This window comes from Lissotriton vulgaris, chromosome 3_2, assembly GCF_964263255.1.
Source record: "Lissotriton vulgaris chromosome 3_2, aLisVul1.2, whole genome shotgun sequence".
Lineage (NCBI taxonomy): Eukaryota > Metazoa > Chordata > Amphibia > Caudata > Salamandridae > Lissotriton > Lissotriton vulgaris.
This window is the reverse complement of record NC_141690.1, coordinates 248,750,822-248,778,284: the sequence shown is the minus strand read 5'-3', so window position 1 is coordinate 248,778,284 and position 27,463 is coordinate 248,750,822. Positions and strand designations below refer to the sequence as shown.

The 27,463-nt window shown below is 45.1% G+C and overlaps 1 protein-coding gene across 1 annotated transcript in view; it reads left to right on the top strand.

Moving 5' to 3' along the window:
• GFRA4 (GDNF family receptor alpha 4) overlaps positions 1–27,463 on the top strand; it is a 779,926-nt gene that overhangs the window by 711,342 nt on the left and 41,121 nt on the right. Inside the window, exons 6-7 of the mRNA XM_086964305.1 lie at positions 5,755–5,889; positions 10,752–10,894. Coding sequence (XP_086820431.1) covers positions 5,755–5,889; positions 10,752–10,894 — 278 coding nt within the window. The remainder of the gene's footprint in view (positions 1–5,754; positions 5,890–10,751; positions 10,895–27,463) is intronic.

Genomic DNA, 27,463 nt, shown 5'->3' with positions numbered 1-27,463 from the left:
CGTCCTTTTTCATATACATATATAAAACATATTTATTTTTCAGAAAGACACACATTCACTGGATGGTGTCATCAGTGATGTCATGAGTGATGTCACTGACCATGTCATGAGTGATGTAATATGTGACGTCATCAGCAGTGCATTGCAGGCGCGCAAGTTATGGTGAGTCCATCTAACTATAACGTGGAATTTCAATGGTTTTATGTCAGTAGAATTTCCAGTTAACTATAACTGGTGTGAAACCTATGGTTTTTTTCAGTGAATATATATCTATACTACTATTATAAAGGAAGAACTTTGAACCTTTGAGGCGGGTAAACTCGGGAACCACTGCGCCAATCCACACACCCGATACATCGTTGTTATTGTCAGGGTGTGCAGATGGACATAGGCTATATAAATTAAAAAAATATAAGTTATTTAAAAAATGTACGAGAAAAAAATAAGTAGTCCCATGGAAGTAGCGCCGGCCGCGACGTGTGTGCTGACATCAGGAGCGCGGGGAGGAGCGGCGGACATGAGCGCAGGGAGGCGCGGCGGACAGGCAGGGAGGAGCAGTGAGAAACGGCGGACCGGCTGGGAGGAGCGGCGGACAGGCGGGGAGGAGCGGCAAGGAGCGGCGGAGCGGTGAACTCAGGAGCGCAGGGAGGTGCGGAGGATGAGATAAGGCTCCAGGGGACCCACGGACAATGTCAGGGCGGGCGGGGGCCCTGAAGCCAAGGTCGGGACGGGCTGCTACTCCGGGGGCCCCAAGGACAATGTCAGGGCGGGCGGGGGCCCTGAAGCCTGATTGCTCCCGGACAAGGTCGGGATGGGCTGCTAGTATATATATACATATATATATATGTGTGTATGTATGAAAAAAGGTTAAAGTAACCTTATAGTTAGGTGTATTTCTCAGTGACAAAGTTAATGTTTTGAACTAAAAAACACACAGAAATTCATCAGTTGTAGTTAGCAGCACTAACTAAAACTTGTGCTCACAATAACTCATAATAAGGCCCTTAGATCATTTCTCATGGGCAACAGGTCTGTATCCTTACGTGTGGATAACAGAGTATTCAAACACATGACCCTGTGCACTGACACCTTTCCCTATAAACACGTTTCTTTACCACCCCCTACATTGTTTACACGGTCTCACAAGGTTCTTTTGAGTTCGTAATTGTTTGTTTTAAATCACACTCTCCTTCATTACAGTAGTTACAACTTTGACTTCCTTCTGCTAGGACTTTAGGAAAAAGTGTCCACTCCAGTCCCAGCTGTCCTCAGTATGGCAGCGGTATATAGTAAGGAGTGATGAGAGACTGGACTTATCAAAACACCTCCCCACATGATAACCACTCTACATAGTAGGGTAAAACAGGGTCTGGCCCTTTCCACTGACATCTCTCCCCAGGACAACAAGGATGTGTAATACGGTGTGGGGAAACACTGGCCTCGACACTAAGGGACATATTTACAAGTCCCTTTCACCAGCAGTATATCACTTTTTTGTGATGCACGGCAGAGCAATTTGGTTGCTCCATATTTACAAGGACACGTAAAACCACCCTGCGTGGCTATTCGTGTCCTTGTAAATATGCTCCCTTTTCACGCAGCACTTGGCGTGAAAGGGGCGATCCATGGGTGTTGCTGTGGGTGTTCCCACGCAACACCCATGGATTCTGTTGCGTTCCCAGATTTACAAGGTTTCTTAAACCTGGAAATGTGTTAAAATCCTGCGCCTCCCCAGGCACAACGAGGAGAAATACTTTTATTTCTTATCGTTTTTTTCTCTTTCTATGTGTGCTGCATTTTGCAGCACACCTAGAAAGAGGAAAACTCTTCTCATGATTCTTTTTGTGCAGGAAGGGGTCCCCCCTGCACTAAAACAATCATCCTGCAACTCGGGCACCCCTGCACCATGGTACAAAGGTGCCTGCATTGCACATCACAGACAATTGTGCACCAGCGCAGGGGAGAGGTCAGGGATCCATCATATTGTTGTAAATATGACGCATTCCAGTGCTCTGAAAGTAACGCAGCAAGGCTTTGTCGAAGTTTGTTTCTTTTGCCTTTAGAACTCCTTGGCAGTGCTTTCTTGCTCTCATCTCATGTGCTGATTTCCCCCTCACATCACCATCACCCCTCTATGCTTTGTGTTGCTACCTTCTACATTGTGTCCATAGGTAAGCTTTCTTGACATTTTTTAATTATTTAATACCTCCCATCTTCTCCACTGCACCCCTCACCTTGTCAATCCATGGGGCCTAGTTATAAGAGCCCTGCATCCCTTTTGCATCTTGTAAAGTGGTAAATGGTTGATGCAGGGCTCTCATTTCGAATCATGACGCCATGCGTAAACAACCTGCGTGGTTTTGAGTGGCCTCATAGATCATGAGTAAGGCGGGGTTGCGCAGATCGCTGCATCGCCTCACTCTGCACCCAGGAGGCGTCCCTATGGCGTTCTGGGGGGGTTTCACATGTCATACACATGACATTTGATGCGGCCCCAGATCTACAGTGATGTAAACCTGGGGACTCACCAAATCCGTACGCCTCCTGAGGTGAGGCAGAACAAGGAGAAATATGTTTATTTCTCCTCATTTTTCCTCTTTCCTTGTGTGCAGCTTTCTGCGCACAGTAAGAGGAAAACGCCTCTTAGGATTGTTTTTGTGCTGGAAAGTGCCCCTTCATGCACAAAACAAAATCTCGTATGCATCAGAAACACCCTTGCACCGGAGTGCAAAGGTGCCTATGTTGGCACTAGGTCGCCGAAACAGCGCCAGCGCAGGGAAAAAGCAGGAATGCATCTTATTGCTTAATTACAGCGCATTCCTGCCCTTTCACGTTGGCATAGGGCAGCGAGCTAGGTGCCTTGCTGCACTCCCTACGCCAAAATCCCATAAATGAGGCCCCATGTTTCTGTCACCGCTCGTCTGTGTTAATCCTTCCATCCCTACTTGCCTTGCCGTTGCTCCCCCACCTCCTCACCGCCCTTCACCTCTTGTCATTTTTTAGAACAAACAAACTTTTTTTAGGAATGACGCCTGCAAAAAAAGCCCACTCCTTTTATGGGCCTCTCCAAGGTCGGCATTCCCATCTTGGAACAGTAAATCAAAAACAAAGAAAATGGCCGTTCCATCAAAACATATGTGTGCACATGCATGCTGAAGAATGCTCATGCACATGTAATAACACTAAGCCACCAGAGCAGAGCCATGCCTACATGCGCATGTGTGATGATACATCATGGTGCACACATCATCTAGCTTTTTTTACGATGCTGTTTAGAATCAGCAATAAACACTTTTTTTTCCTTTTTCCTTTTGCTAGGCAGCATCAGCCAGCAACATTAGCAATGCCAGAAGGTCTGCATTGACAAAACCAAAAGTTGAGACCTATTGGCTTTGCAAATGTTTGTTAAGACCGGTTCGACAGTGCAGCTCTCAAACAGACCTGTTCCTTACAGTAGATTTAGCCTTTTTGGATCAGGCTCTTTAACTCATGGAGCTGAGACTTTGTCATTCATATCTGGGGTCAGCACAGATTAATATTTCTCTGCCTGTTAGGGTCAAGGGTGTATCTTTCCGTCTCCAATGATGTGCTTGCACTGATCTGCTTATATGTCAGTTTCTACAGGCTCTCTCCTTGCCCTCCCTTGTGTCTTGCTCTTTGTTTCTACCACACTCCACCCTTTCTTGTTCCACCCTTTCTTATCCAACCCTTTTTGCTCTAGGTGCTTCTCATTAGCCCCACCCCTCTCCTTACTCCTGCCAGACCCACTCTTTCCTCTTTATGCTCCTCGTTCCTTCCACCACCATCTTGTTCCTTCCACCCTCCCCTTCTTCCTCCCCTCTGTTTTCCTTTTTTTTCTGCTGCTCGCCAGCCCTCTTTTTCCCTCACCCTGCCTCTCCTGGCTGTTTCCTGTGCCATAGGGGCCAGGCAATTTATTTCTTTTTCTTCTGTCTCATAAAAATAAAAGGCTTTCTATACTGAAGGCTCCCTTACTTTCTATGTGGTCCTCTTTTTGTTTGTCTGTCAAAAGAAGGTCAAGTGGCACGAGAGCCACCGACCTATCCAATCTTGGCTCAAAAATCTTAGGGCCTGATTCACAGAATGAACTTAAGACTCAATCCTAAATTTATTACTATTTTGGTATTCACAGAATGCACTTACTACTTTTGGCATTCACAGAATGAACTTACTACTTTTGGTATTCACAGAAGTTAGGATTTTGTCTTAAGTTTGTCTTAAGACAAACTTAAGACAGACTTAAAACAGACTTAAGACGGACTTAAGACAAACTTAAGACAGACTTAATACAGACTTAAGACAAAATCCTAAATTAAGTCTGTCTTAAGTCTGTCTTAAGTTGGTTTTAGAACACACTTAAGACATAATCCTAACTTCTGTGAATACCAAAAGTAGTAAGTTAATTTTGTGAATAGCAAAAGTAGTAAGTGCATTCTGTGAATACCAAAATAGTAGTAAGTTTAGGATTGAGTCTTAAATTCATTCTGTGAATCGGGTCCTTAATGCTCTTAACTGCTCCTTTGTCCTATCGGATTCAGTAAAATCTCTAGGCCTTATTCTGGATAAGAACCTGTCAATGAAAGACCACATCAAGAACTCTGCAAAAGGTGCACTGTACTCTCTAAAACACCTCAAAAAAATTAAACCTTTCATTCCCCAAGATGATCTTAAAACAATTGTACAATCCCTAGTCCTTACTAAACTAGACTACGGGAACGCCATCCTAACAGGTGCACCAAAAGCTCACCTTGCCGCACTAAGGTCAGTCCTTAATATGGCAGCTCGACTCATAACTGGTGATAAAAGATTTGAACACACCTACCCTCAAATCTCTCAACTGGCTCCCCATGGAAGGCAGATGTATTTACAAACTGGCCTGCATCACTCACAAGGCCCTTCACACCCAATCCCCCAAATACCTGAACAATAAACTGGTTGAAGCAGGAAAATCAAGAACTCTGAGAAGCACCAACTCACTTCTTCTCATCCCTCCGTAACTGAAAAGAAAAGCGACCCAATGCTGATCCTTCGCTGGTAATGTTCCCAGGATATGGAACACACTCCCTACGGACCTCAGATCCAACCCCTCATTCCCTTGCTTCAAAAAGGACCTGAAACTACTGCTCCTCAACCAATACTTCCCTGACCTAGTCAACCAACCTAGACATCGATAGACTAATGGTCTCCCCTCTCACTCTGACTTTTCTAGGAGAGGGGGGGTCATCTGACTGTTTCAACCACCTACGTTCTTCACTCACCCTATGTATATTTAAGTGTGATGTATTTCCTTATATATTTTTTTGATTCCTCATGTTCTACGATGTAATGCAACTTCTTCTTTTCTTGTGTATGTAAAGCGCTCTGATGCCCCCGGGTCTAGCTAGCGCTATATAAAACCATATAAATAAAAAGAAATAACATTAAAGTTATTTCTTTCTTTCGATGGCATAGAAACTAAAGAATGACTGTAATGGAGGCCCTCTTGCGATGTGGCCTGTATTTAACAATAGAAACAAAAGCAGGATTTAATCAAAGGCAAGAGAGATTTCAATGCAGAACCATTTTTTTTGTCTGGCTTCTCTGTGCATATGGTGCTTGATTTAATACATTAAACTTGCCTGTTGGGTTTGCCAATGCCTCTTGTTTTTGTCATCTAGATCTTCATTCTTATGCTGCTTTATCCAGATGTTTTGAGTGTCTCACCATTAATGCAGTTTGCATCTAATTACTCTGCAGGAAGCCCCATCACTCCTAACTATGTAGACAACTCGACCTCGAGCGTGGCACCTTGGTGCACGTGCAATGCAAGCGGAAACCGACAGGAAGAATGTGAGACCTTTTTGCACCTCTTTACAAACAACGTCTGTCTCCGTAAGTACAAGAAAGCAACTCTTTACAACTGTGTCCACTGTTTGCCTGTGCAGCAGTAGAGCAGTAAGGTGGGAACAGAGAAACACTGCAAATACAAGTTTTTGCAGATCATTGGGCCATATTATCAAGAAAGGGCGATACATTATCACCGCTTTTACCGTCAGGAAACTGTTACTAAAGCGATGATAATGGGCTTGATAATATGCCCTTGTGAATTCCCATAGAAGTCCAGGTTAACACCAGAAACTGGGCTTCTATGGGAATTCACAAGGCCATATTATCAAGCCGATTATCCCGCTTTAGCAGCAGTTTTCTGCCGATAAAAGCGGCGATAATGTATCGCCCTTTCTTGATAATATGGCCCTTTCTTCGAAGTCACTGGTGTCATTTTAGCCGAGTCATATAGATGGCCGACGTGGCAAGATCTTTGACTGTCACTGACGTCACAGGAAGTTAGAAAAAACAGCAATGGACCGCACACCGCTAGCCCCTCCTCCAGGTCACCCCTAAGCACTCTGGTATGTGAAGTGCCTGAAGTTTGAAGAATTACTGAAAGTTCGTAAGTGGTTCACCTATGTAGGTGCAAGTAGATACTTGTTATTTCCCCGATCTCTAGACCCGGGACATGGCCCGGGTTTTGGGATATCTTCCCTCATCAGTAGAGAAAGTCAATAGGGGTGGAAGAGAAGGCCGCCTCGTAACCGTCACGGGGATTTTGCCCAGCACGCAGGTGCGTCGTCCAGAAGCTCGTCAGCTTGGGAGGCTCATGGGAGCCCTTATGTAGAAAAAACAGCAATGGACCGCACACCGCTAGCCCCTCCTCCCGGTCGCCCCTAAGCACTATGGTATGTGAAGTGCCTGAAGTTTGAAGAATTACTGAAAGTACGTAAGTGGTTCATCTATGTAGGTGCAAGTAGATACTGGTTATTCCCCCGATCTCTAGACCCGGGATATGGCCCGAATTTTGGGATATCTTCCCTCATCAGTAGAGAAAGTCAATAGGGGTGGAAGAGAAGGCCGCCTCGTAACCGTCACGGGCCTTGTTGCCCAGCACGCAGGTGCGTCGTCCAGAAGCTCGTCAGCTTGGGAGGCTCATGGGAGCCCTTATGTAGAAAAAACAGCAATGGACCGCACACCGCTAGCCCCTCCTCCGGGTCGCCCCTAAGCACTATGGTATGTGAAGTGCCTGAAGTTTGAAGAATTACTGAAAGTTCGTAAGTGGTTCACCTATGTAGGTGCAAGTAGATACTTGTTATTCCCCCGATCTCTAGACCCGGGACATGGCCCGGGTTTCGGGATATCTTCCCTCATCAGTAGGGAAAGTCAATAGGGGTGGAAGCGAAGGCCGCCTCGTAACCGTCACGGGCCTTGTTGCCCAGCACACAGGTGCGTCGTCCAGAAGCTCATCAGCTTGGGAGGCTCATGGGAGCCCTTATGTAGAAAAAACAGCAATGGACCGCACACCGCTAGCCCCTCCTCCGGGTCGCCCCTAAGAACTCTGGTATGTGAAGTGCCTGAAGTTCGAAGAATTACTGAAAGTACGTAAGTGGTTCATCTATGTAGGTGCAAGTAGATACTGGTTATTCCCCCGATCTCTAGACCCGGGATATGGCCCGAATTTTGGGATATCTTCCCTCATCAGTAGAGAAAGTCAATAGGGGTGGAAGAGAAGGCCGCCTCGTAACCGTCACGGACCTTGTTGCCCAGCACGCAGGTGCGTCGTCCAGAAGCTCGTCAGCTTGGGAGGCTCATGGGAGCCCTTATGTAGAAAAAACAGCAATGGACCGCACACCGCTAGCCCCTCCTCCGGGTCGCCCCTAAGCACTATGGTATGTGAAGTGCCTGAAGTTTGAAGAATTACTGAAAGTTCGTAAGTGGTTCACCTATGTAGGTGCAAGTAGATACTTGCTAGCGGTGTGCTATCCATTGCGGTTGAGTCACAGGAAGTTGCTACACTCACCCTTGAACCCATATTTGCATTATTTTACATTTCTTAAATAAAAGTTACAGACTTCTAAATGAAGGCAGCAGAACTGTAGCACTAAAGCCTTGGTAATAGACACAAATGGACAAAGACAAGGACAGCCAAAGCCTAAATACATTTAACAGATCAGTAGTCAAATGGGTTCAATCCCTGGGTCTGAAAAACAGGGAGTCTCATGCAGAAAGATTGGGAGAGAAGTTGTTACACTTGATGTCAATTCACAACTTATTACTGTATTGTGCTAAAATGCTTTATAACAGTATAACACGCACTCAAGACCTCGTCTTCATGCTGCCCACAACCTCATGGGCATGCTTGCACTAACCAACAATTTGGCATGATGTTGCTTCCAGTGTGTTGAGTGGTACCCTCGAGGACGAGGGCCAGATTGGCAGCTCCAACAAAGACCTCAGGCCATGCTCCGAAGATGCTGTTGGTTGCTCTAGGCTCCATCTCACCGGGGTGGGGTGGGTTGCAGCAGAAAGTATACAAAAAGGAAGAAAACAACCCACCTCCAATGTAATGTTCTAAATAAAGAATCAAATATACAGGATAATGACACAGATTCTTTTTTCTTTAAAATGAATCAAACTTCTATCTTTATTTTCATATTCATGTGCACAGTCTATGCTTTAGGCCAAAGGCCCTAGTTACTGCGGTCCTATGCAACAACCGCGGCACTGCGGGACCAGCCGCAGTATTACACTTGTGGCGGTCGGACCGGCACAAGACCGCAAACTCCGGCAGGATCAGGGATCCCGCTGGGCCAGCAGTCTTTAAATAGCAGGAATATGCTGATGGTGCCGCAGCTGGCACGGCTGAGCATATTCCGAGTTGGCATTTTACCGCCCTTTTCAGGGTGGTGAACACACCATGAAAAAGGTGGCAGAGTGTGGGGCCCTTAAAAGGCCCCTGCAAGATTTGGTCGGTTGCATGCGGGCGGCACGTGTAGTGCCCCCCCTGGATTTGCACCCATCCTCTGAGAGCGGGGGTCTTCCTGCTGGCTCTTTATGCCGCTTTCAGACTGCAGCAGGACCGCTGGCCAGACTAAGGAAAACTCCTCGTCTGCCAGGTGGCCTCGCCACTGGTTTGGTGGTCCCACAGTGGATGACGTGTTGCACCGTCTGCTGTAGGACCGCCAAACTCGTAATTAGACCCATAGTAACTAATCCAAATGCTTTGAACAAGAGAACCGTCACCCTCACCCGCTGAAAAGACCACTCACATGACTCCCAAACTTCATACATGCCACTTATACTGACATGTCTTCCAGAAACATATCAAGACTGTCTTGTGCCATACCCTTGTGGTGTATACCAATCACAGATACACAGGAAACAAATAAATAATCTCATAAGTGTATTGCCATATGGGAATTAATCCTTATACATTTCCAAAAGCCTATTGGCCTGACTAACATTTACAGGCCTTTGTAGAGCATATCTTCATACATGCATTAATTGGATATGTATACTTTATACACCTGATAATCCTCATTCTCATCTGGATGCATCATATTCCTTTGTCATGTCCCAGGGGTGGTGGCACAGATGCCATTGTGCATTTTGGTGTAAAGTGGCCAGCTGGCCACACACCTTCTCAGGGCACAACTCAAAAAACATTTTTGTACAATAAAAACAAGGAGGGGTGAAAACACGGGGCCAAGTCCCTCCGGATCTCTGTTAATAATGTAGGTAAGTCCAATGCTGCTACCTCCAATGCTGCTACCCCAAATGGACACCAAGTGAGAGAACTACTGATAAGGGGAGGGCATTTTCACCCTGTCCTCATGGCGTTAGCAGTCATCCTTCCCAGGGTTATCGAAACGGCAAAGCAAGATGTCGACCACTCCCCGATAAAGCAGGGTCACAATAGGGAATGTAAAGACCCCCTCTATGGAGGATGGCAAATGCTCCGGCTGCTCTCCAAAGAAGCTCCCTAGCCCGCTTCTTTTGGGATGGGCCTTTTCATAGACATTTGGGACCTGCAGTATTGGACTATTTTAAAGTCCTCCAAATCGTCCAGCAATAAATGACCGATTTATTCAGTTATTTGAGGATGTCTGATTTTTTTGGCGGGACAATATTTGTGATGGGCAACCTGCAGATATATCTTATATGAATATAAGAGGTATAAATTATAATTTGTTGCTGATCGCTGCATATTATGGTTTTAGTATTATTGAGGGCCATAACTAATGTATGCAGGTACATAACTATATATCTACCACGCATCCTTTACCACGCAATACCTTTACCACGTATTTCTTTCTCAGGCATATACCTCTACCATGCATGCCTTTACAACGCAAGGAAAGTTAGATTGAGACTACGCTAAACCAAATCTCTGTAAATGTGGCCAGTTTGTTCTGTTGGCTGCACTAAGAGGAAAAATAGGATTAAAATGTCCCTCTCTAAAAATGCCAAGCTGGGCCCACAGTCCTCATAGTCCCCGCTCTGATCAAGACGGGCCTTCCAGACTCTCTGTACCAAGAGCTGAAAAGAGCCTTTTCTCTGAAACCAGAATACTTACAGGACTAAACTTGACCATTAGAACTACTGGAGAAACCAGTTTCTGGAGTTGCTCTCATGCACAGGGCAGTTCTTGGCCTCCGTTTGCCTCTCGGTCAGCTTGCTGTGAAGCCCCACATGCCAAGAAACTTGATTGGTTGATAGCTTTGAGGATCAGAACCAATCAGATCCTACCATAAGAACCTATCTGCTCAAGACCTGCCTCACCTTGTACAGGATGAGAGTGAAACTTAGGTTTACACTTATGAAGTTATGAATTATGAATGTCGTTGAAGCGTATGCTGCTGCTGCAATGTAATTACGATAACAAAATTAATCATTCGGTTTGTTTCTGTTTTGTTTGGTAGAGAGAGCGATACTAGCCTTCGGCAATGGGACGTATTTGGATTTAGCGACAAATCCATCAATAATCTCCACGACTTCAAAAGGAAAACATGAACGAAATTCAAATCGAGACGCAACAACAGTCCGAGGCTACATCTTTGATCAGGTAACTTGGACAAAAGCCTGGAATCAGCCGTCCTTGGGGTCATTTAATTGGTAGCCAACCAGAAGGCGTGTATAATTTTTTTTTTATCGATGCTTGGGGGGGAGAGACTCTGACAATTCAACAAGGTCATCCATAGCCCGTTTACTACTTGAAATAGTTCTAGTTAGGATGGTGTTCCATTGGGAAATGCTTTTATGTTTTGCTAAGAACTTTGGCACCGTTTGACTAATCTTCACAAAACTTTCCAAAAAAGTGCTCTGTTTTGCTGGGAGCCTTCTTGGAAAGTTGTAGGGTGGTCAGTCAAGCTTGGGATGAGAAAAAGAAGGGGTTCCAAAATGCAAAATCACCACTCATTTTCCATAGACCTTTTGGGAACGCAATACGGCAAAAAACTGCTGAACAGAATTAGGCAGAGTTTGGCAGGAGGCTAGATCTTGGTCCAGCAAGAGTGCATTTTGTGATTTGGTGTAAATCTGCCCACTAGTTGTTCATAAATGAAAATATTTATATAGCTGGACAGTTGGGTTCTAGGGACTCTTGCAAAAGTCCAGCATGCATAACATTAAAAAATAGACCATTTTGATTGACCTAGGGGACCTGTTTTTCCTCTTGCGCCATTTTATGCCTGCAGGAGTAAAGGTCCGATTGGCTGGCCGCAACATGAAAGGAAATGTGGCAGCCATTACAGGACGTCGGGTACTTAGTCCCCTGCTCTGAAAATGTATATAAAAAACAACATAGGGAATGGATACCCTGCCCCACTAGCCCTTTTGGAGGACTCCCAGAGAATATATATATTTTTTGTTGCCGAGAGTCTGTGGACTCAATGGCAGCTGGGATTGATTATTTAAAATGACCACAGGGGTGGACCAGGGTCCTGGGGTCACAATGTATTTAATTATTTGGGGACCCCCTCCTTGAGCCAACGTTGGCCCCGGAGACGCCATCCTCAGGGCCTGCCGGGTTAATCAAAGGGGAGGGGGCGAGTGTCGCTCCTCCACGAGCCATGAAATGCCCTGGGGACCCCATCCCCTGGGGCTGACTCACTTCTTGTGTCCCAGGGAGCCTACCCCTGGGACACTGTTTCCCTGCCCGCAAGAGCGCAGACAGGGAAAATTTGTGAGCAGGGAAAGAGAGATTGCTCCCATCTGGCAGGAGCATGGAAATATACGTGTTCCCACTGGGCGGAAGTAATGCTGGCTCCTGGTGCACCTAGAACGGGTGCATGTGGGCAGTGAGAGTCAGGGCAACCAACAGAGTTGAGGGGGCCCTGGGACGCTCCTCATGGTCCCCAAGGTACCCACATTAGGCCCCAAGGATGAGGTCCCCGGGCCAGTATTGACTAGGAGAAGAGAACCACTCACACCCTCTGCCTTAAAAAAATGAATGTGGAACCCGGGGGTGTGATCACCCGGGCCTGTAAAGGCTTGCGGAGGGGGACTGCACGTGCCCCCTCCCTTTAATAAAGAATTGAATACAGCCCTGGGGGGTAGGGAACGAGGGGCCTGCAAAGGCTTGGTATGGGAGCTGCTCGACCTTCCCCTTAAAAAAAAGGATATGGCCCCGGGAGATGTGTTTCCCGGTGCCTGTAAAGCTTCGGGGAGTGAGGGGGCACGCTCCCCTCCCCAATAATTATTAATTGCTGAAACCTACTAGCATTCAGGTTGTGTGCTGGCAGGGGGGCCAGTGGGGCCTCGGGGGCTGTGTGGCTTCTCCTTTGGTCCCCAACACATAATAACGATTTGGGTGTCCCAGGTGGCTCAGGACCCCTCAAATAAAAAGACAGAAAATGAATAACAAATGAGCGTCTGCAGCCGTTCAGTTATCATTCACTGATCCTTGCAAGGAGCAGCCCCTAATGGGCTTTTAAAACATATTTTTACAGTTTGGTGGTGCTCCTAGAAGGGGTAGGAGCACCACCAAGCATTTTGTTAATGTTTTGGGGAGTCTGCAGGGAGTGCAGCAGCCCCGCAGCAACGTAAAAAAAAAACCTGTAAGTGTCCTTGGTCATTAAAATCATGACCCTAGGAGAATTTACCAAATGTTTTTTTTTTACTTTCCTAGCTCTAGCTCTATGCACTTCAGCTGGAGTGCGGCGCCACCTTGTGGTTGGTTCTATGACTGCCATGTGTAGCTTGAAAAACTTTTTAAAAAATTACTCAAAAGCATTTCGATGATTTTCTTTTAATAGAGATTCATTTCATTTATTAATGACACTCACTTTTATTAAACATTGAACTGTTTGTGAATAAATGAAATATATATTTCATTATAATTATTGATCATTTTCTGACAAAGACAATACATGTAATTAATATATGATGATATTCTGACCCCTTCACATAGCCAACAGGCTCACTTTTTTATATTTTGATCCCCTGACCATTTGACAAAGTGAGTAGTTGGCCTTACTTAAAATAAAACCCCTTATACTCAGCTATATTTACCTATGTGCGCACACGGACGTTTGAGTTTGATGCCTTGCGCCTAAAACCCCCACGCTGCACATGGCTTGTGCGCCATGAGGGGGTTGGGCACCAGTGGGTGTTGGGCGCAGGACATTGCCTGCAGCCAACTGCACTCCGCACATGACTGGAGGCCGTGTGCCGTATGGGGTGTGCAGTACTAGGGTCACGGTTAAGTCCACACTGTGCACGACTTTTAGTTTTTCACAGCATGGGGTTGGTTGTCCATGAAAGGTTTGTCGCAGGGCCTGGCCGCTTGCATGGCCCTGCGGCAAACTCTACACTCTGCATGAGCAAAGGCCATGCGCAGCATGGGGGTGGCGTTACGGATGGTAATAAAATATTACTTTACAAAAAAAAAAATATATAGAAATTTCCTGAAAAATAAACCCAAAGATTAAAGTAATATTATAATTAGGAATTGTAATTATGTCCTATTTTACATTAAAATTCACTGGAAAAAAACAAAGGTTAAATTAACATTATAGTTAGATGAAAATGTCAGTGACAATGTAACGGTATAAACTAAATAAAACACTGAAATTCACCAGTATTGCAGCAGACACCTTATGAGGGAACTGCTTATAGAAGCTGACACGATGTTTGTCGTAACTGCTTAAATGTACACAATGTATGCGGTGCTACTACATTGCCCCTGGTAATAGTATATTTGCATTTTACTGTTTCTCTCAGAAGGTTAGTGTCTTTTGTCCTTGGAAGATATTAGCATTGTGTCTTTCATCGGTAGACAACCCGAAAGGAGCAACATGCCTTAGGTGTTGTCGATATTTGTGGTATAAAATAGGTGCAGTTCTCAAATTTAGACAGAATATTAGGTGATGAAATGCTGACCATCGTCATGACTTTGTTGTTCTTGCATGAGACACAAAGTCAGGCCAAAAAAGCTGATTCTTGGTGAAACGCCCAACTTACTGCAGTCATCCAATCCCACCGTTAGGGCATAACCTAGGCGCATGCTTTGACTAAAAAATGATTATAAGGTCTTAATTCCTTCCATGCTCATGACGAACTGAGCTGAGCTCATCATGAGGCACTATGCTCGTGTGCTCATGAGCCGGATAATTCCCCTGCTGTGCTGAGCGTTCCACACAAACGGGTGTGGCCGTGACGAGCTCAGCTGGAATAGCTGAAGGTGCTTTCTAATACTTTTTTCTTATAGGCTCCTAGATTGATAGGTTACCAATTCTGTGTTAACACGTTTAGACTGCAGAAGTGATCTGGATGCAGTTACTAACTTGATTAGCCAAGGGACTCTAGCTAGCAGTTGAATGCAAGAACGTTATCGGATTAAGTGTATTGCTCTTCGATTATGCATATCACTCCATCATCTATAATCAGGGAAAATTCTTTTGAATTCCAAGTTTGCAATCTGAACCGCAATTAAATTTGACTGAACATGCTTCATCCATACACGGTAGTGAGGAGAAACAGGCACACACATGGATGGAATTTGCGTAGTCGTGCTACGCAAGGTTCTGCAAAACAGTAAAAAACCTCTGCGAGCACACAGAGTTCCCCGAACACGCGGAATTGCTTGTTCCGCCCGTTCGTGATGCTTTTTTCCTGTTTGCGAACGCTATTTGCGTGCTCGTGGGGAAATATCTCATGAACACGCATTTTGAAAGCGCAAACAAGGGAAAAAAATCTGCAAAGCCACGGATCGTGGGATTTTTGGCAATTCCGGGTTCTCTGCGGATCGTGAAATTACCAAAATTCCGCGAGCGGTACGGAATTTACCGCCCAGGCCTAGAAAATACCATTGTTGGACCTATCTCTGAAATGTAGAGAGATATGGAATGTTCCCACCTAAGGATGGAATAGAATCCAAAAGCATTGTTTTCCTACCTAGGGCTTTAATTAGGCAGCCTAATGAGCATCAATTAAACTAATTGGAGTCCAGTTTGAGTTTAAAATGAATCATAGCCCTCCAGAGAGATTAAGATATTCGCATGGCTAATCTAATTTAATTACTTCTATTGAAACTACTTTACTAGACTGAGACTTAGACTTTGTCGCATGAACAGAGACACATCCCCGCCGTGTATTAGATGCCACAATGAGGACGCAGATTTCCTCCACACAGTATGGAACTGTAAAAGCATCCAAAGTTTTTGGCTGATGGTGGAGCAGGTATACTGGGAAATTATGGGCCACTCTATCTCCCCCCCAGCCCCACCCCCGCTTACCCTAGATGGCCTTACTAAATAAATATGCTAGACGATATTGGAGCTAGTAGATGTGAAAAAGCATGTCTTAGGCTTGGACTTGTAATGGCCAAGAGAGACATTACTCAACCAGGGAGGCGGTCGGATGCCGTGGCACATCTCTAAATGGGCTGCAGACATGTACACCTGTAGTCGATTGGTACTACCGATCGAGGGAGTACCAGAGTGGTCCCAAAGACACCAAACGATATGGGGACAGTAGACATCCGTTGGGGTTTATTTGATGGTGAGGGTCCAAGGTCAGGGCGCTATGTGGTTGATAGAACTAATATGAATCTCCGATCCGTATTACAACCACAACATTCTGCACTGAAACGTCATAAGGTTATGATGGTGGAAAAGTGCCACTGGTGTAGATTTTTTCTATCCAACCAAACTAATGTTTACGAAAAAACTGCTATAAATTGTGTTATAAAAAAAAGGATTCTTAGCCATGAAAACTAGAGTGGACCTGGAAGGTCCTGATGACATCTGGTTACCTTGGGTGATAGATAACTATCTGTCGCCCTCTGAGAAATGATGGGATTAGAGGTGATTGGTGTGGCCGAATGGCACTTTTGGGATAGTGGGGCCGTTTGATGGCCAATCATCATGGCAGAGGGATTAACGGAGCACAACAAAGAAAGTGGTTCAGACAGACTCATTGGAAGACCATCTGCTGGATAATGAACAAAAATATTGACATCACAGTACGGCCAACAAAGGGCATTTAAGCATGCGGTAAATGATCCGGCTATGAAAACATGCAATGGCTGGTAGAAATGAAAATCTGTAGGAAGAGGTAGCCAATAACTTTGTTTCATTGTGTTGTTGATGTGATCCAAGTAGTGTTTTTGGTTTATATAAGCGGGGAAGCAGATGCAGCCGAGGTTTGGTAGCGTTCTAGTGGTTTTGGGCTAGCTGGTGAGAACGCCTGGGTTCCGATGGTATAACTTTAATTCCCTCACCCATGAAGTCTTCATCATTTGCTGACAGCATCATCACAGTCTCATCAGTGAAGGAGTTCTCCGCTATATCAACATGCTTAGTCCATAACAGCTCAATGCCCCCTTTGTCCCCAGAGATATTCCTCTCAAATATAAATTCATGCTAATTCCTTAAGTACCCATGAACCTAGAGAATCTTTTCAGCTCTGACATCTCTCCATCTATGGGGCCAGATGTACTATGATTTCACATTGCGGTAGCGTTAATTTTGCAACGCAGCCCCGACCCATAATCATTATGGCGTTTACTAAGCACTCAAAGCTACTTTGCATGGTTTAGTAAACGCAAAGGGGCAGATATACAAACCCCTTGCGCACCGGTGGCGCAGCCTGCTGAGTGAGATTTACAAGCACAGGTAAAGTCACCCTGCGTGACTTAACCTGTGCTTGTAGATATCGCCCCTGTTCACGCAACACTTCGCGTGTTAGGGGTGTGACATGGGTGTTGCTGTGGGTGTTCCCACACAACACCCATGTCCACTGATGCATTTCCAGATTTATGAGAAATCGTAAATCTGGAAATGTGACAGAATGCTACGCCACTCTTGCGGTGGCGTAGCGAGGTGCAACGAGGAGAAATCGTAAAGTTAGGACTTTTGCAGTGTACAAAGACTGCCGCATTGCAACTGCCATTTTTATTTTTTTTGCTGATTTATGTAGCGCAAACTCGACCCGCGGGTATTGGAGCGCTTTACACGAGCATCAGTTTCATTATACATATCCACTGTAGGCACAGGGAGATTAAGTGATTTGCTCAGAATCACAGGATGCTGAGCCGACGCTGAGACTCAAACCTGATTCCCCAGCTCCAAAGTTGGCAGCCCTGACCGTGAGCTTGTTAGTGCCTCGCTTAGAAATGTCGCAGCCACAAAGAACAGACAAGCAGTGTGGAAGAACAAATTGTAAATTGTAAATTGTTGTGTCTTGTAAAGCGCACTGCTACCCGGAGGCCTCGTAGCGCTATAGACCGCTGGGGAACCCGTCCTGGCTTTCCCTGTGAGATAGTCCCTCCTGGGGGTCTCCAAGGTGAAACCAGGCATCCCCGGCGTTTGTGTGGGGCCGTTGTGGAGATGAGGCAAGCTAATGCCCAGAGTTGCCGAGTGTGATCCCTGGTCGGAGTAGGCACCGATGCGAGAATTATCAGTCCGCTGATCCTGGTCCAAGACCCTGCCGCGTCGGGAATCGAACCCTGGTCCCGGGCCGTTCTCTGCACTCGGGTCTGCCGCCTCTAACCAGTGAGCCACACCTCTCCACAAGGAAGTCCCACTGTGTTAAAATGCTCAGTGAAGTTAGATATGATTATCCAAAGGAAACAAACATCCAGAAACCGCAAGCTTAAGAAGTCCAGGCGGGGATGTCAATTGTGTTGGCACACAGCGTTGATAATACACGTGACTGCAAATCAAACTGACGTGCTTGGCTAACACCAAACCATGTATCATAAAACCGGATGGAAACAGTACTTCAGTAACGGGAAACTGATAAGAAGAGCACATGAGGAACCCAAAAACAAGCATTGGTAAATGCAAGAAACAGTATGCTACAGCCAATAGAAATGGAGGAAAAGAAATCCTTAACTTTGTGCATCCCCGGGTGTACTTGTTAACTAAACAACTGTGCTTAGTAAAAGTAGTAATGTTGAAATTAGTTTGCGGTGAGCATGCAATCTAATGAAAGTAATAAACTGAATGGAAGTAGGCGGTTTATCAGAGAGGAAGTTGTGCAGGTTTAAAGGGCACTCTTTTGAAGTGAAAATATTTAAATGAATCTAACATAACCGTGCCTTAGAAAATATACAGATTTCTTAATTGATCGTCTGGCAGTTTGGCAAAAAGCATGCCATGCTGTTAAAAAAATCACTTAAGTTGTGAAAGCGATACCTGAGTGTTTTAAGCAAAGCTTACGGAAATGTGTTTCGCCTACCATGCGTCTCTGGTGGCGTTCAGTGCTATCGCCATCTCATTGTGCTTTTGAGGAGTGCATGTGACATAGACAGAGGACTGAGGGGCATATTATCAAGAACGGCGTTAAGATTATCGCTGCTTTAGCGATAGGAAACTGCAGCGAAAGCTGCGATAATGGGCTTGATAATATGCCCTTGTGAATTCCTATAGAAGCCCATGTTCACACCAGAATACTAACTGATGTTAGCGACAGCTTTTAGGCGATAGCGAGCGGTTTGGGGCCCGCTTTGCATGTCAGCGATATTTATCGCGAATGACATGCAAAGTGGGCGTACCCAACCTGTTAGCGACTGAAAGTAGTCGCTAACGTTGCTATCGCCTATTAGCAAGGCAGGCGTAGCGATGGAAATATTCCTGCTATCGCCAAAAACGAACGCCTGCTCAGACCAGTTCTTAGCCATGTTATCCAATGGGAGGTGGATAACATGGCTAAGAGCATTTAGTCGCTAATGCGTGAATATCGCTGTATTCTCAGCGATATTCACGCATTTCGCCGCTATCGCTGGATATTTTAGCACAATGGAGAAAAACGTTGCTAATAGCATGCATATCCAGCGATAGGCAGCGATAAAAAAATCTTTGCTAAGCCTATTTAGCAATAAATATCGCTACTTGTTGGTAATATGCCCCAGAGTCCACACAGAGTGGGATGCTTCACAGGGTGGTAGGTAGCGGGGAACCTGGGAGCGAGGGAGGGGAGCTGAAGGTGCAGTGGATGCTGCAAAAGTACTTCTTCAAAGGATCTCTGGCAAGACCAAGGCATATTTAGATGCTGCCGGCAAGACGTAAATCACCAACAGGGTCATACTGCGAGGTGCTTATTAAAGAATACAAAGCTTATCCTGAACTGTGAGCACTGATTTATGGAGTAAGCTGATCCGTGAAAGGGAAAGTACCTTTTCCTTCCATCTACTTGATGGATGTCCTGTGATCTGCAGGACATAAGAAGACAATCAATTAACGCTGCTTTGGCCACAGCCTGCCAGGCTGTTTATCTAGCAGAGTTTTGCCGCCACTGCAGGTCTGATCTCCCTGAAGGTTGAATACCTCTACCACCTTACTTCTCTACAAGCCTGCACATGCGCGTTACAAGAATACGTCAAATGTTCATTTAGACACGTTGACGCCATATTCCCAAAATGTGTCTTGCAGCTGAGATGACCAGAACCCGGCCATGCCACGTCACATGACTCGAAAGGGAAGCTGGGTTCTGACCTTTGAACCATAGGCAGTTTCAGTCATTGAGCACCAAATGGTGTGGGAGGCGTCGTGTTTACAATGAGCGCGTAGTCGCTTATTCTTTTCTGCCTACCTCTTAATCTAGACAAGGCGCTAGACCCATTCAAACCATCTTAGGCAACATAAACGGCGAGACAGAACCAGGATGTAGTACGCCGATCTGTAACCACTTATATGTTACATGTTTCATGTTATATTTGTATAACAAGTATTGAGCCAACAAAGTCAGTCCACCGTAATGTATACAAGTAGGTTCAGCAAAGGGGGACATGTACTAACCGCCCAATGAAGGAGAACTATGCATAGGACACTCACCTAACGACGTTGTGTCTACAAAATTCAATAAAAATATTTAAAGAGAAAAAAAATGTTCAATAATTCACATAACATTTAAAAAAATACACTGGGGAGCTGCCACATCTGCAGATTTTCAAGAGTAGGTATACAATTCTTAGTAAACACCAAATTACAAGCACATGTGTTTTGGATAGCACTGTAAATGTGTGCAGCCACAGATGTGACATTCAAATGCAGCAGCTAACTTTTTGCTTTAGCTTCTTCTTGGGGAAAATATTTTCCCCACCAAGGAGAGACCCCACTCCCCAAATCAATCAATAAAAGGTTTTTATCATTTCGATTACTTCAAACCATTTACAACCATGTTTCATCAGCAATATTCAGAAATATGTTTGTCAATTTAAAAATAAATCATGGTCTTGAGCGTAAAAATATACTGAAACCTCAACAACAGTTATGTCACTATATTTTAGGAAATGTGGATTTGTGTGAAAAGCTATGGATGTTTGTACTGTTTCGCCCCATTATGCACCCTTGTTAAATTATAGGTGGGGCGGTGCTTTGTGACGCAGGGGATTTTGGTGCAGCACTTGAGTCCACTTTTGAAAAAGTTGGTCAGTGTTCTCTTTTGCGCCAATTATTGAATTAATAGGCGTCATGCTTCACGCAAGCTCTGGTGCTAACAAGTAGCAAAGCTTGTCCTCGTCACAGAACATACCGCCTTTTGCCTTGGGTGTAGGGCGACAGCACACATTTACCTGCACAGTTCACAACAGAACAAGTGCATCATGTCTTCAATAATCAACCTTTTACTTACCAGTAATCTTCATTAATCCTCATTTAGATACATAGTGCAAGAGGAGTAAGTGAGTCAGGTCATATGTATCATCCAGACAAGAATTAAAGAATATTTCTACATATATCAAGGAGACCGAGCCTTCTCCGCAGTTGGACCTGCCCTGTGGAACAAACTTCCCATCGATGTAAGAACGATCACCAACTACTCGTCCTTTAGAAAGTCATTAAAAACCCTTCTCTATCAAGAAGCATTTCTGTCCATCTAACTTCCTAGGATGCTCTGCCTGATAACTCTATAGCTGGCAAAGCGCGGAGATACCCTTACGGGATTGATTCCTGCGCTATAGAAGAAATTAAAATAAATAAAAATAAATATTCTGTTAGTTGTCAAATGGTTTGGGCTTAAAAGAACTTAAGTGGGCCAGCCTAATTGTCGTGGCATTCGTCCTCCTTTCACCAGCCTGATTCACAGAGGGCTTCCGCACTCCCGCAGCCATAGCGGTTTCTCTGCACTCAGGGCATGTTGGAAAGTGGGTTATTAGTCGTGGTAAAAATGCATCTACCACTGGCATTAAGGCCACTGACACAGTCTAGGGCTCAGTACAGGTCTCAATTAATTATTCCTATGTTCAACCAATGGTAGCTCGGGCGAGCAGGCAGGCTTATTTTAAGAGACAGGTATGAAAAGCATTTAAAAACACCAATCCAGTAACTAATTAAGACACAATAAAAATCCCACACCACTTTATATAAATAGGAAATATTTGTATCTTTAAAATGTCACCAAAACGAAAAAAATTCCAACGTAGGGAACTGGAAATATGAATTTTTAAAGATTTAGCACTATATAGCACTTAGAAACTTATAGCGCCACATTGGGAGATTTGGTCGCACTTGACAGGGACAAAGTCAAAGTTTCAATCCAACTGCGATGCAGCCCTGCTTGGATACCCCTCGCTGTATGCCTCGGTTGAGAGTTTACCTTCTGACTTAGAAACTTTTCTGGACCTCTTTCTGCCTGGGTCCCTCAATGCTCTTCACCAGTCCGGGTTCGATGAGGGTTCACCAGCTTCCTTTCCAGGGAGCTCCCAGTCAAACTCTAGAACTTGGACCTCCGGAGCTTTTCAGTGGGATGAACCAGCAGGGCAGGCCGGCTAGCAGTTGAAGGTCTCTGGCTTGGCTCTCGTGGTTGAGTCAGTCCCCCTCAGGAGCTTTTTTCCAAAGTTGCTCCAAACTTCTGGAACTTATTTCTGAAGTTCCTCTGAAGGTTCCAAAGTGTCCAAAACACAATCCAAGAGTCTGGAATGTCCAAGATGGTAATTGAAAGTTTGAGACCTCAGTTCCCACAATCCACTTGGACAAAACCCTTATAAATCCACTGGACGCACTCCAGGCTGGAGGTTCTTGGTGGTGATGGTCCAGGTGAGCTCTGTTAACCTGTAGCTTGCATGGAGTCCATTATTTATTCCTCTTGAAGCAAGGTACATCCAAAGGGCTGTAGTCCCAGATAATGCAGTAGGTGCAGTCAGTCAGAATGCAGGGCCTGATGGTGCAAATCAAGTTTCCAGCTTGGCAGGCCTTCTTCTTCTCTGCGTATCAAGCAGCAGTGCTGAAAGGCTCTGCACCTCTCACATATTTATTAAGTGTTCTTTGGGGTCAAGCAGGAGAGCACTCCTGTCCAATGAGGTGCAGGGCAACGTGCCAGAGCTTGACCACTTCCTCCTAAGTGTGGCATAATCTTCTTCCAGAAAGCACTATTTCTTTAAAATTCAATATGGCTGAACTTGCAGCCATGGAGCAAGAACTAGTTAAACCAACCTCCAGTATGGCTCATTTCCATAGCTCTCCTACCTTCTGCAAGTGTCTGCCTTAAGCCTGCCATCTGGCTGGGGCAGGTGAGCTGATGGGTATTTGGACCTGGCATTCCCTGGCTGTCCTATCCCTGTATGAAGCTCTGTGATTTACTTCCGCTCCTCCTGCTCTGGTATTCCTGAGTAGCAGAGCTCTCTCTAAGAGATAACCTCTCCCTAGGGGAGCCACTTATCACTTCATGATAGCAGCCTGGCTAATCCTCTTAACTCTGGACAATCAGGGGAGACCACAGGAAGGCTGATTTTTGGCTTACAGTCAAGAAAGTCGTAAACCTCTTTTCTGTATACTTTAGGATACATTCAACAATGGCGGCATATTGTTGAATTTATTGTTGGATTTATCAATAGCCTTCTCCTAAGTCCTTGATTTATATTTTGGGGGGAATTCCTAGCAATAGTTATTCATTAATAAACTATTGCCCTGTTAACCTTTGTTGCTGGGGATCTACAATGGGGAAAATAAAATGCACCATTCTTCCAACACTGGGGCCTATAAAACATATTTTATAAGAACCCTGCTTAGGGCTACATGGCCTCCCACCCCAGGGTCACCTACGGGAGAGTTTAGAGGTCCATAATATGCAACAATAGTCTAGATCCTCACTCCACAGTGCTCCCAGCACAAAAGTAGATTTGGGGAAGCACTTTACCACACTGGAGGAAGTGAAATGTGCAATTTCCCTATCCCCAAGGCATATAAAACCTATTTTAAAATGACCCTCCTTATAAGTACCTGACCCCACAACCCTGGGACACCTAAGGGAGACCCTTTAGGTACCTAATATGCCACAATATTGTAGATTATCTCTTTTTAAGTGCCCGTACCACCAAAGCAGAGTTTGGGCACAATTTACATTTAAAAGCAGTGCTGCAACACAGGGCTACTTTTTAAAACGACCTCAGGCTTCAGCAGTGCACACATGCAAGTGCAGAAAGGGCTGCTGGCCTCTAAACTGCCACGCCCTATTATACACTAGGGACTTAACTGTAGTTTTAATCCCCCTGCCCTTTTATGTACTAGGGACTTAATAGGGTAGATCATGCGAATTATAAGTGTACCGTAATATACAGTGTACCCTCGTGTATGTGTGAGTCTTCACTGTGTTTTCACCAGAGCACTGGCCCGGGGCCTGGTTAGGCAGAGGCCAGGGACAATCACAGTCACTTACCACCAGTACCAATCAGCAAAAAATGCGGGTGCACAGGGCACACAGGATGACTAGGCAACAGGGCGGAATCTCCGCAATGAGATTGCAAAGATTCCGCCCGAATGCAGAAACTCCCCCACGACTATGGGGCGTCCGCCATAAGTGCGGAGGCCCTTTGTAAATCAGGCCCTCCGTGATATTCATTAAGGCTGATGTCCTTTCACAGCACTCGCTGTTCTTCATGAGGGCTGATGTAACAGCACAATTAGGCAAATCACGTTTTTTTTAACAAGCAGCAACTTTGGAGCATTTTTATTAGAACAACAGAAATAGCTGGGTCAGGTCCTGCTGCGCACAAGGGTCATGCTGACAAAATATAAGAGAGTGGAAGATTTAATGGCTTCTAAAGTTAGCTCCACTTCACAGAGCCAGGGAGACAACATGGCTGCAGCTCAGACAGCGAGGGCAGGGGAACTGCCTAAGGCCCTAGAGTCTGGTATGGAGACGGTGCCCAAGGAGTGAAAGCCATGGGACATATATGTTCAACCAATGTGGGCACTATAGTCAATAAAGTGCACTTAATGCGGCAACATGTGATCGCTTCAATACGCAGACTACATGGAACTGAGTAGAGAGTCAGGTGTCATTAACGTGGACTTAATGCTGCAATGGGTGCAATCTACAGCATGCAGACTGGATGGGACGGTGCAGAGAGTAGGGGTCATTGATGTAACATGCAGTCCACATGAAGCTTAACACAGAGTAGGGGTCATTAACATGAACTTAATGCAGCAAAGGGCGGAATGTAACACGCAGACAACATGCAGCTGAGCAAAGAGTATGGGTTCAATAAAGTGGATTTATGCGGCAAAGAGTGTAATCTCTAACACTCTGATTGCATCTAGCTGAGCACAGATTAGGGGTCATTGAGTTAACATGCAGTCCATGTGGAGCTGAGAAGAGATTAGGGGGTCATTAATCGGACATGCAGTCCACATGAAGCTGAAAACAGAGAGTAGGGGTCATTAAAGTGAACTTGATGCAACAAAGAGTGGAAATTCTAGAACTTAGAACGCATGAAGCTGAGCAGAAAGTAGGGGGTCATTACTCTAACATGCTGTCTACATGAAGCTATACAAAAGGGGTGGTGATGGACGGAGCATCTGAATCAATCAAACACTCACACCCAGTCAAAAGATCTGGGTTTAATCCATCACCGTTCTTTAGCCTACTTTTCCACCCCAGTTCAGACATGGCTATATGCAAATCAGTCTGACCCTGTGCCTCATGGGACCAGTCCAGCCCGAACTGCCAAGCCATGTCTTCACTGGACCGGAAACAAGCTTCCGAGGACCGGTTTCTGGCATTCCAGCCGTCTTCAGCCCGGCTTGCTTGAATCCAGTGGCAAAGTGAGCAAGGGACTCACGTCTGAGCATACCCTGCCACTCCATGTGAAGCAGAGCACAGAGTAGGTGCCATTAACATGAAACGAATGCAGCAAAAAGTGGAATCTCTAACATGCACTGCATGCACCAGAGTAGAGAGTAGGGGTCATTAACATGGAATTAATGCATCAGGAAGTGGAATCTCTAACATTCCCTACATGCAGCTGAGTAGAGTGTAGAGTGTAGAGTGTAGGGGTCATTAACATGGAATTAAGGCAGCAGAAAGTGGAATCTCTTGCATGCACTACATGCCGCTGAGTAGAGGTCATTAACAGGAAATTAATGCAGCAGAAAGTGGAATCTCTAACATGCCAAACATGCAGCTGAGTAGGGGACATTAACATGAAATTAATGCAGCAGAAAGTAGACTCTCTAACATGCCATACATGCAGCTGAGTAGGGGACATTAACATGAAATTAATGCAGCAGAAAGTAGAATCTCTAACATGCCATACATGCCGCTGAGTAGAGATCATTAACAGGAAATTAATGAGGCAGAAAGTGGAATTTCTAGCATGCACTACATGCAGCTGAGTAGGGGACTTTAACATGAAATTAATGCAGCAGGATTTGGAATCTCTAACATGCCAAACATGCAGCTGAGTAGGGGACATTAACATGAAATTAATGCAGCAGGAATTGGAATCTCTAACATGCCAAACATGCAGCTGAGTAGGGGACATTAACATGAAATTAATGCAGCAGGAATTGGAATCTCTAACATGCCATGCATGCAGCTGAGAAGGGGACATTAACATGAAATTAATGCAGCAGAAACTGTACTCTCTAACATGCCAAACATGCAGCTGAGTAGGGGACATTAACATGAAATTAATGCAGCAGAAAGTGGACTCTCTAACATGCCATACATGCAGCTAAGTAGGGGACATTAACATGAAATTAATGCATCAGAAAGTGGAATCTCAAACATGCACGACATGACGCTGAGTAGAGGTCATTAACAGAAAATTAATGCAGCAGAAAGTGGAATCTCTAGCATGCACTACATGCAGCTGAGTAGGGGACATTAACATGGAATTAATGCAGCAGAAAGTGGACTCTCTAACATGCCAAACATGCAGCTGAGTAGTGGACATTAACATGAAATTAATGCAGCAGAAAGTGGACTCTCTAACATGCCAAACATGCAGCTGAGTAGGGGACATTAACATGAAATTAATGCAGCAGAAAGTGGACTCTAACATGCACTACATGCAGCTGAGTAGGGGACATTAACATGAAATTAATGCAGCAGGAATTGGACCCTCTAACATGCAATACATGCAGCTGAGTAGGGAACATTAACATGAAATTAATGCAGCAGAAAGTGGACTCTCTAACATGCCATACATGCAGCTGAGTAGAGGACATTAACAGGAAATTAATGCAGCAGAAACTGTACTCTAACATGCCAAACATGCAGCTGAGTAGGGGACATTAACATGGTATTAATGCAGCAGAAAGTGGAATCTCTAACATGCCATACATGCAGCTGAGTAGGGGACATTAACATGAAATTAATGCAGCAGAAAGTGGACTCTCTAACATGCACTACATGCATGGGAGTAGGGGACATTAACATGAAATTAATGCAGCAGAAAGTGGACTCTCTAACATGCCATACATGCAGCTGAGTAGAGGACATTAACATGCAATTAATGCAGCAGAAATTGGAATCTCTGACATGCACTACATGCAGCTGAGTAGGGGTCATTAAAAGGAAATTAATGCAGCAGAAAGTGGAATCTCTAACATGCCATACATGCAGCTGAGTAGGGGACATTAACATGGAATTAATGCAGCAGAAAGTGGAATCTCTAACATGCCATACATGCCGCTGAGTAGAGGACATTAAAAGGAAATTAATGCAGCAGAAAGTGGAATCTCTAACATGCCAAACATGCAGCTGAGTAGGGGACATTTACATGGAATTAATGCTTACTCTGCCACCCCAGTTCAGACATGGCTATATGCAAATCAGTGTGACCCTGTGTCTCATGGGAACAGCCCAGCCCGAACTGCCAAGTCATGCCTTCCCTGGACCAGAATCAAGCTTCCGAGGACCGGTTTCTGGCATTCCAGCCGTCTTCAGCCCGGCTTGCTTGAATACA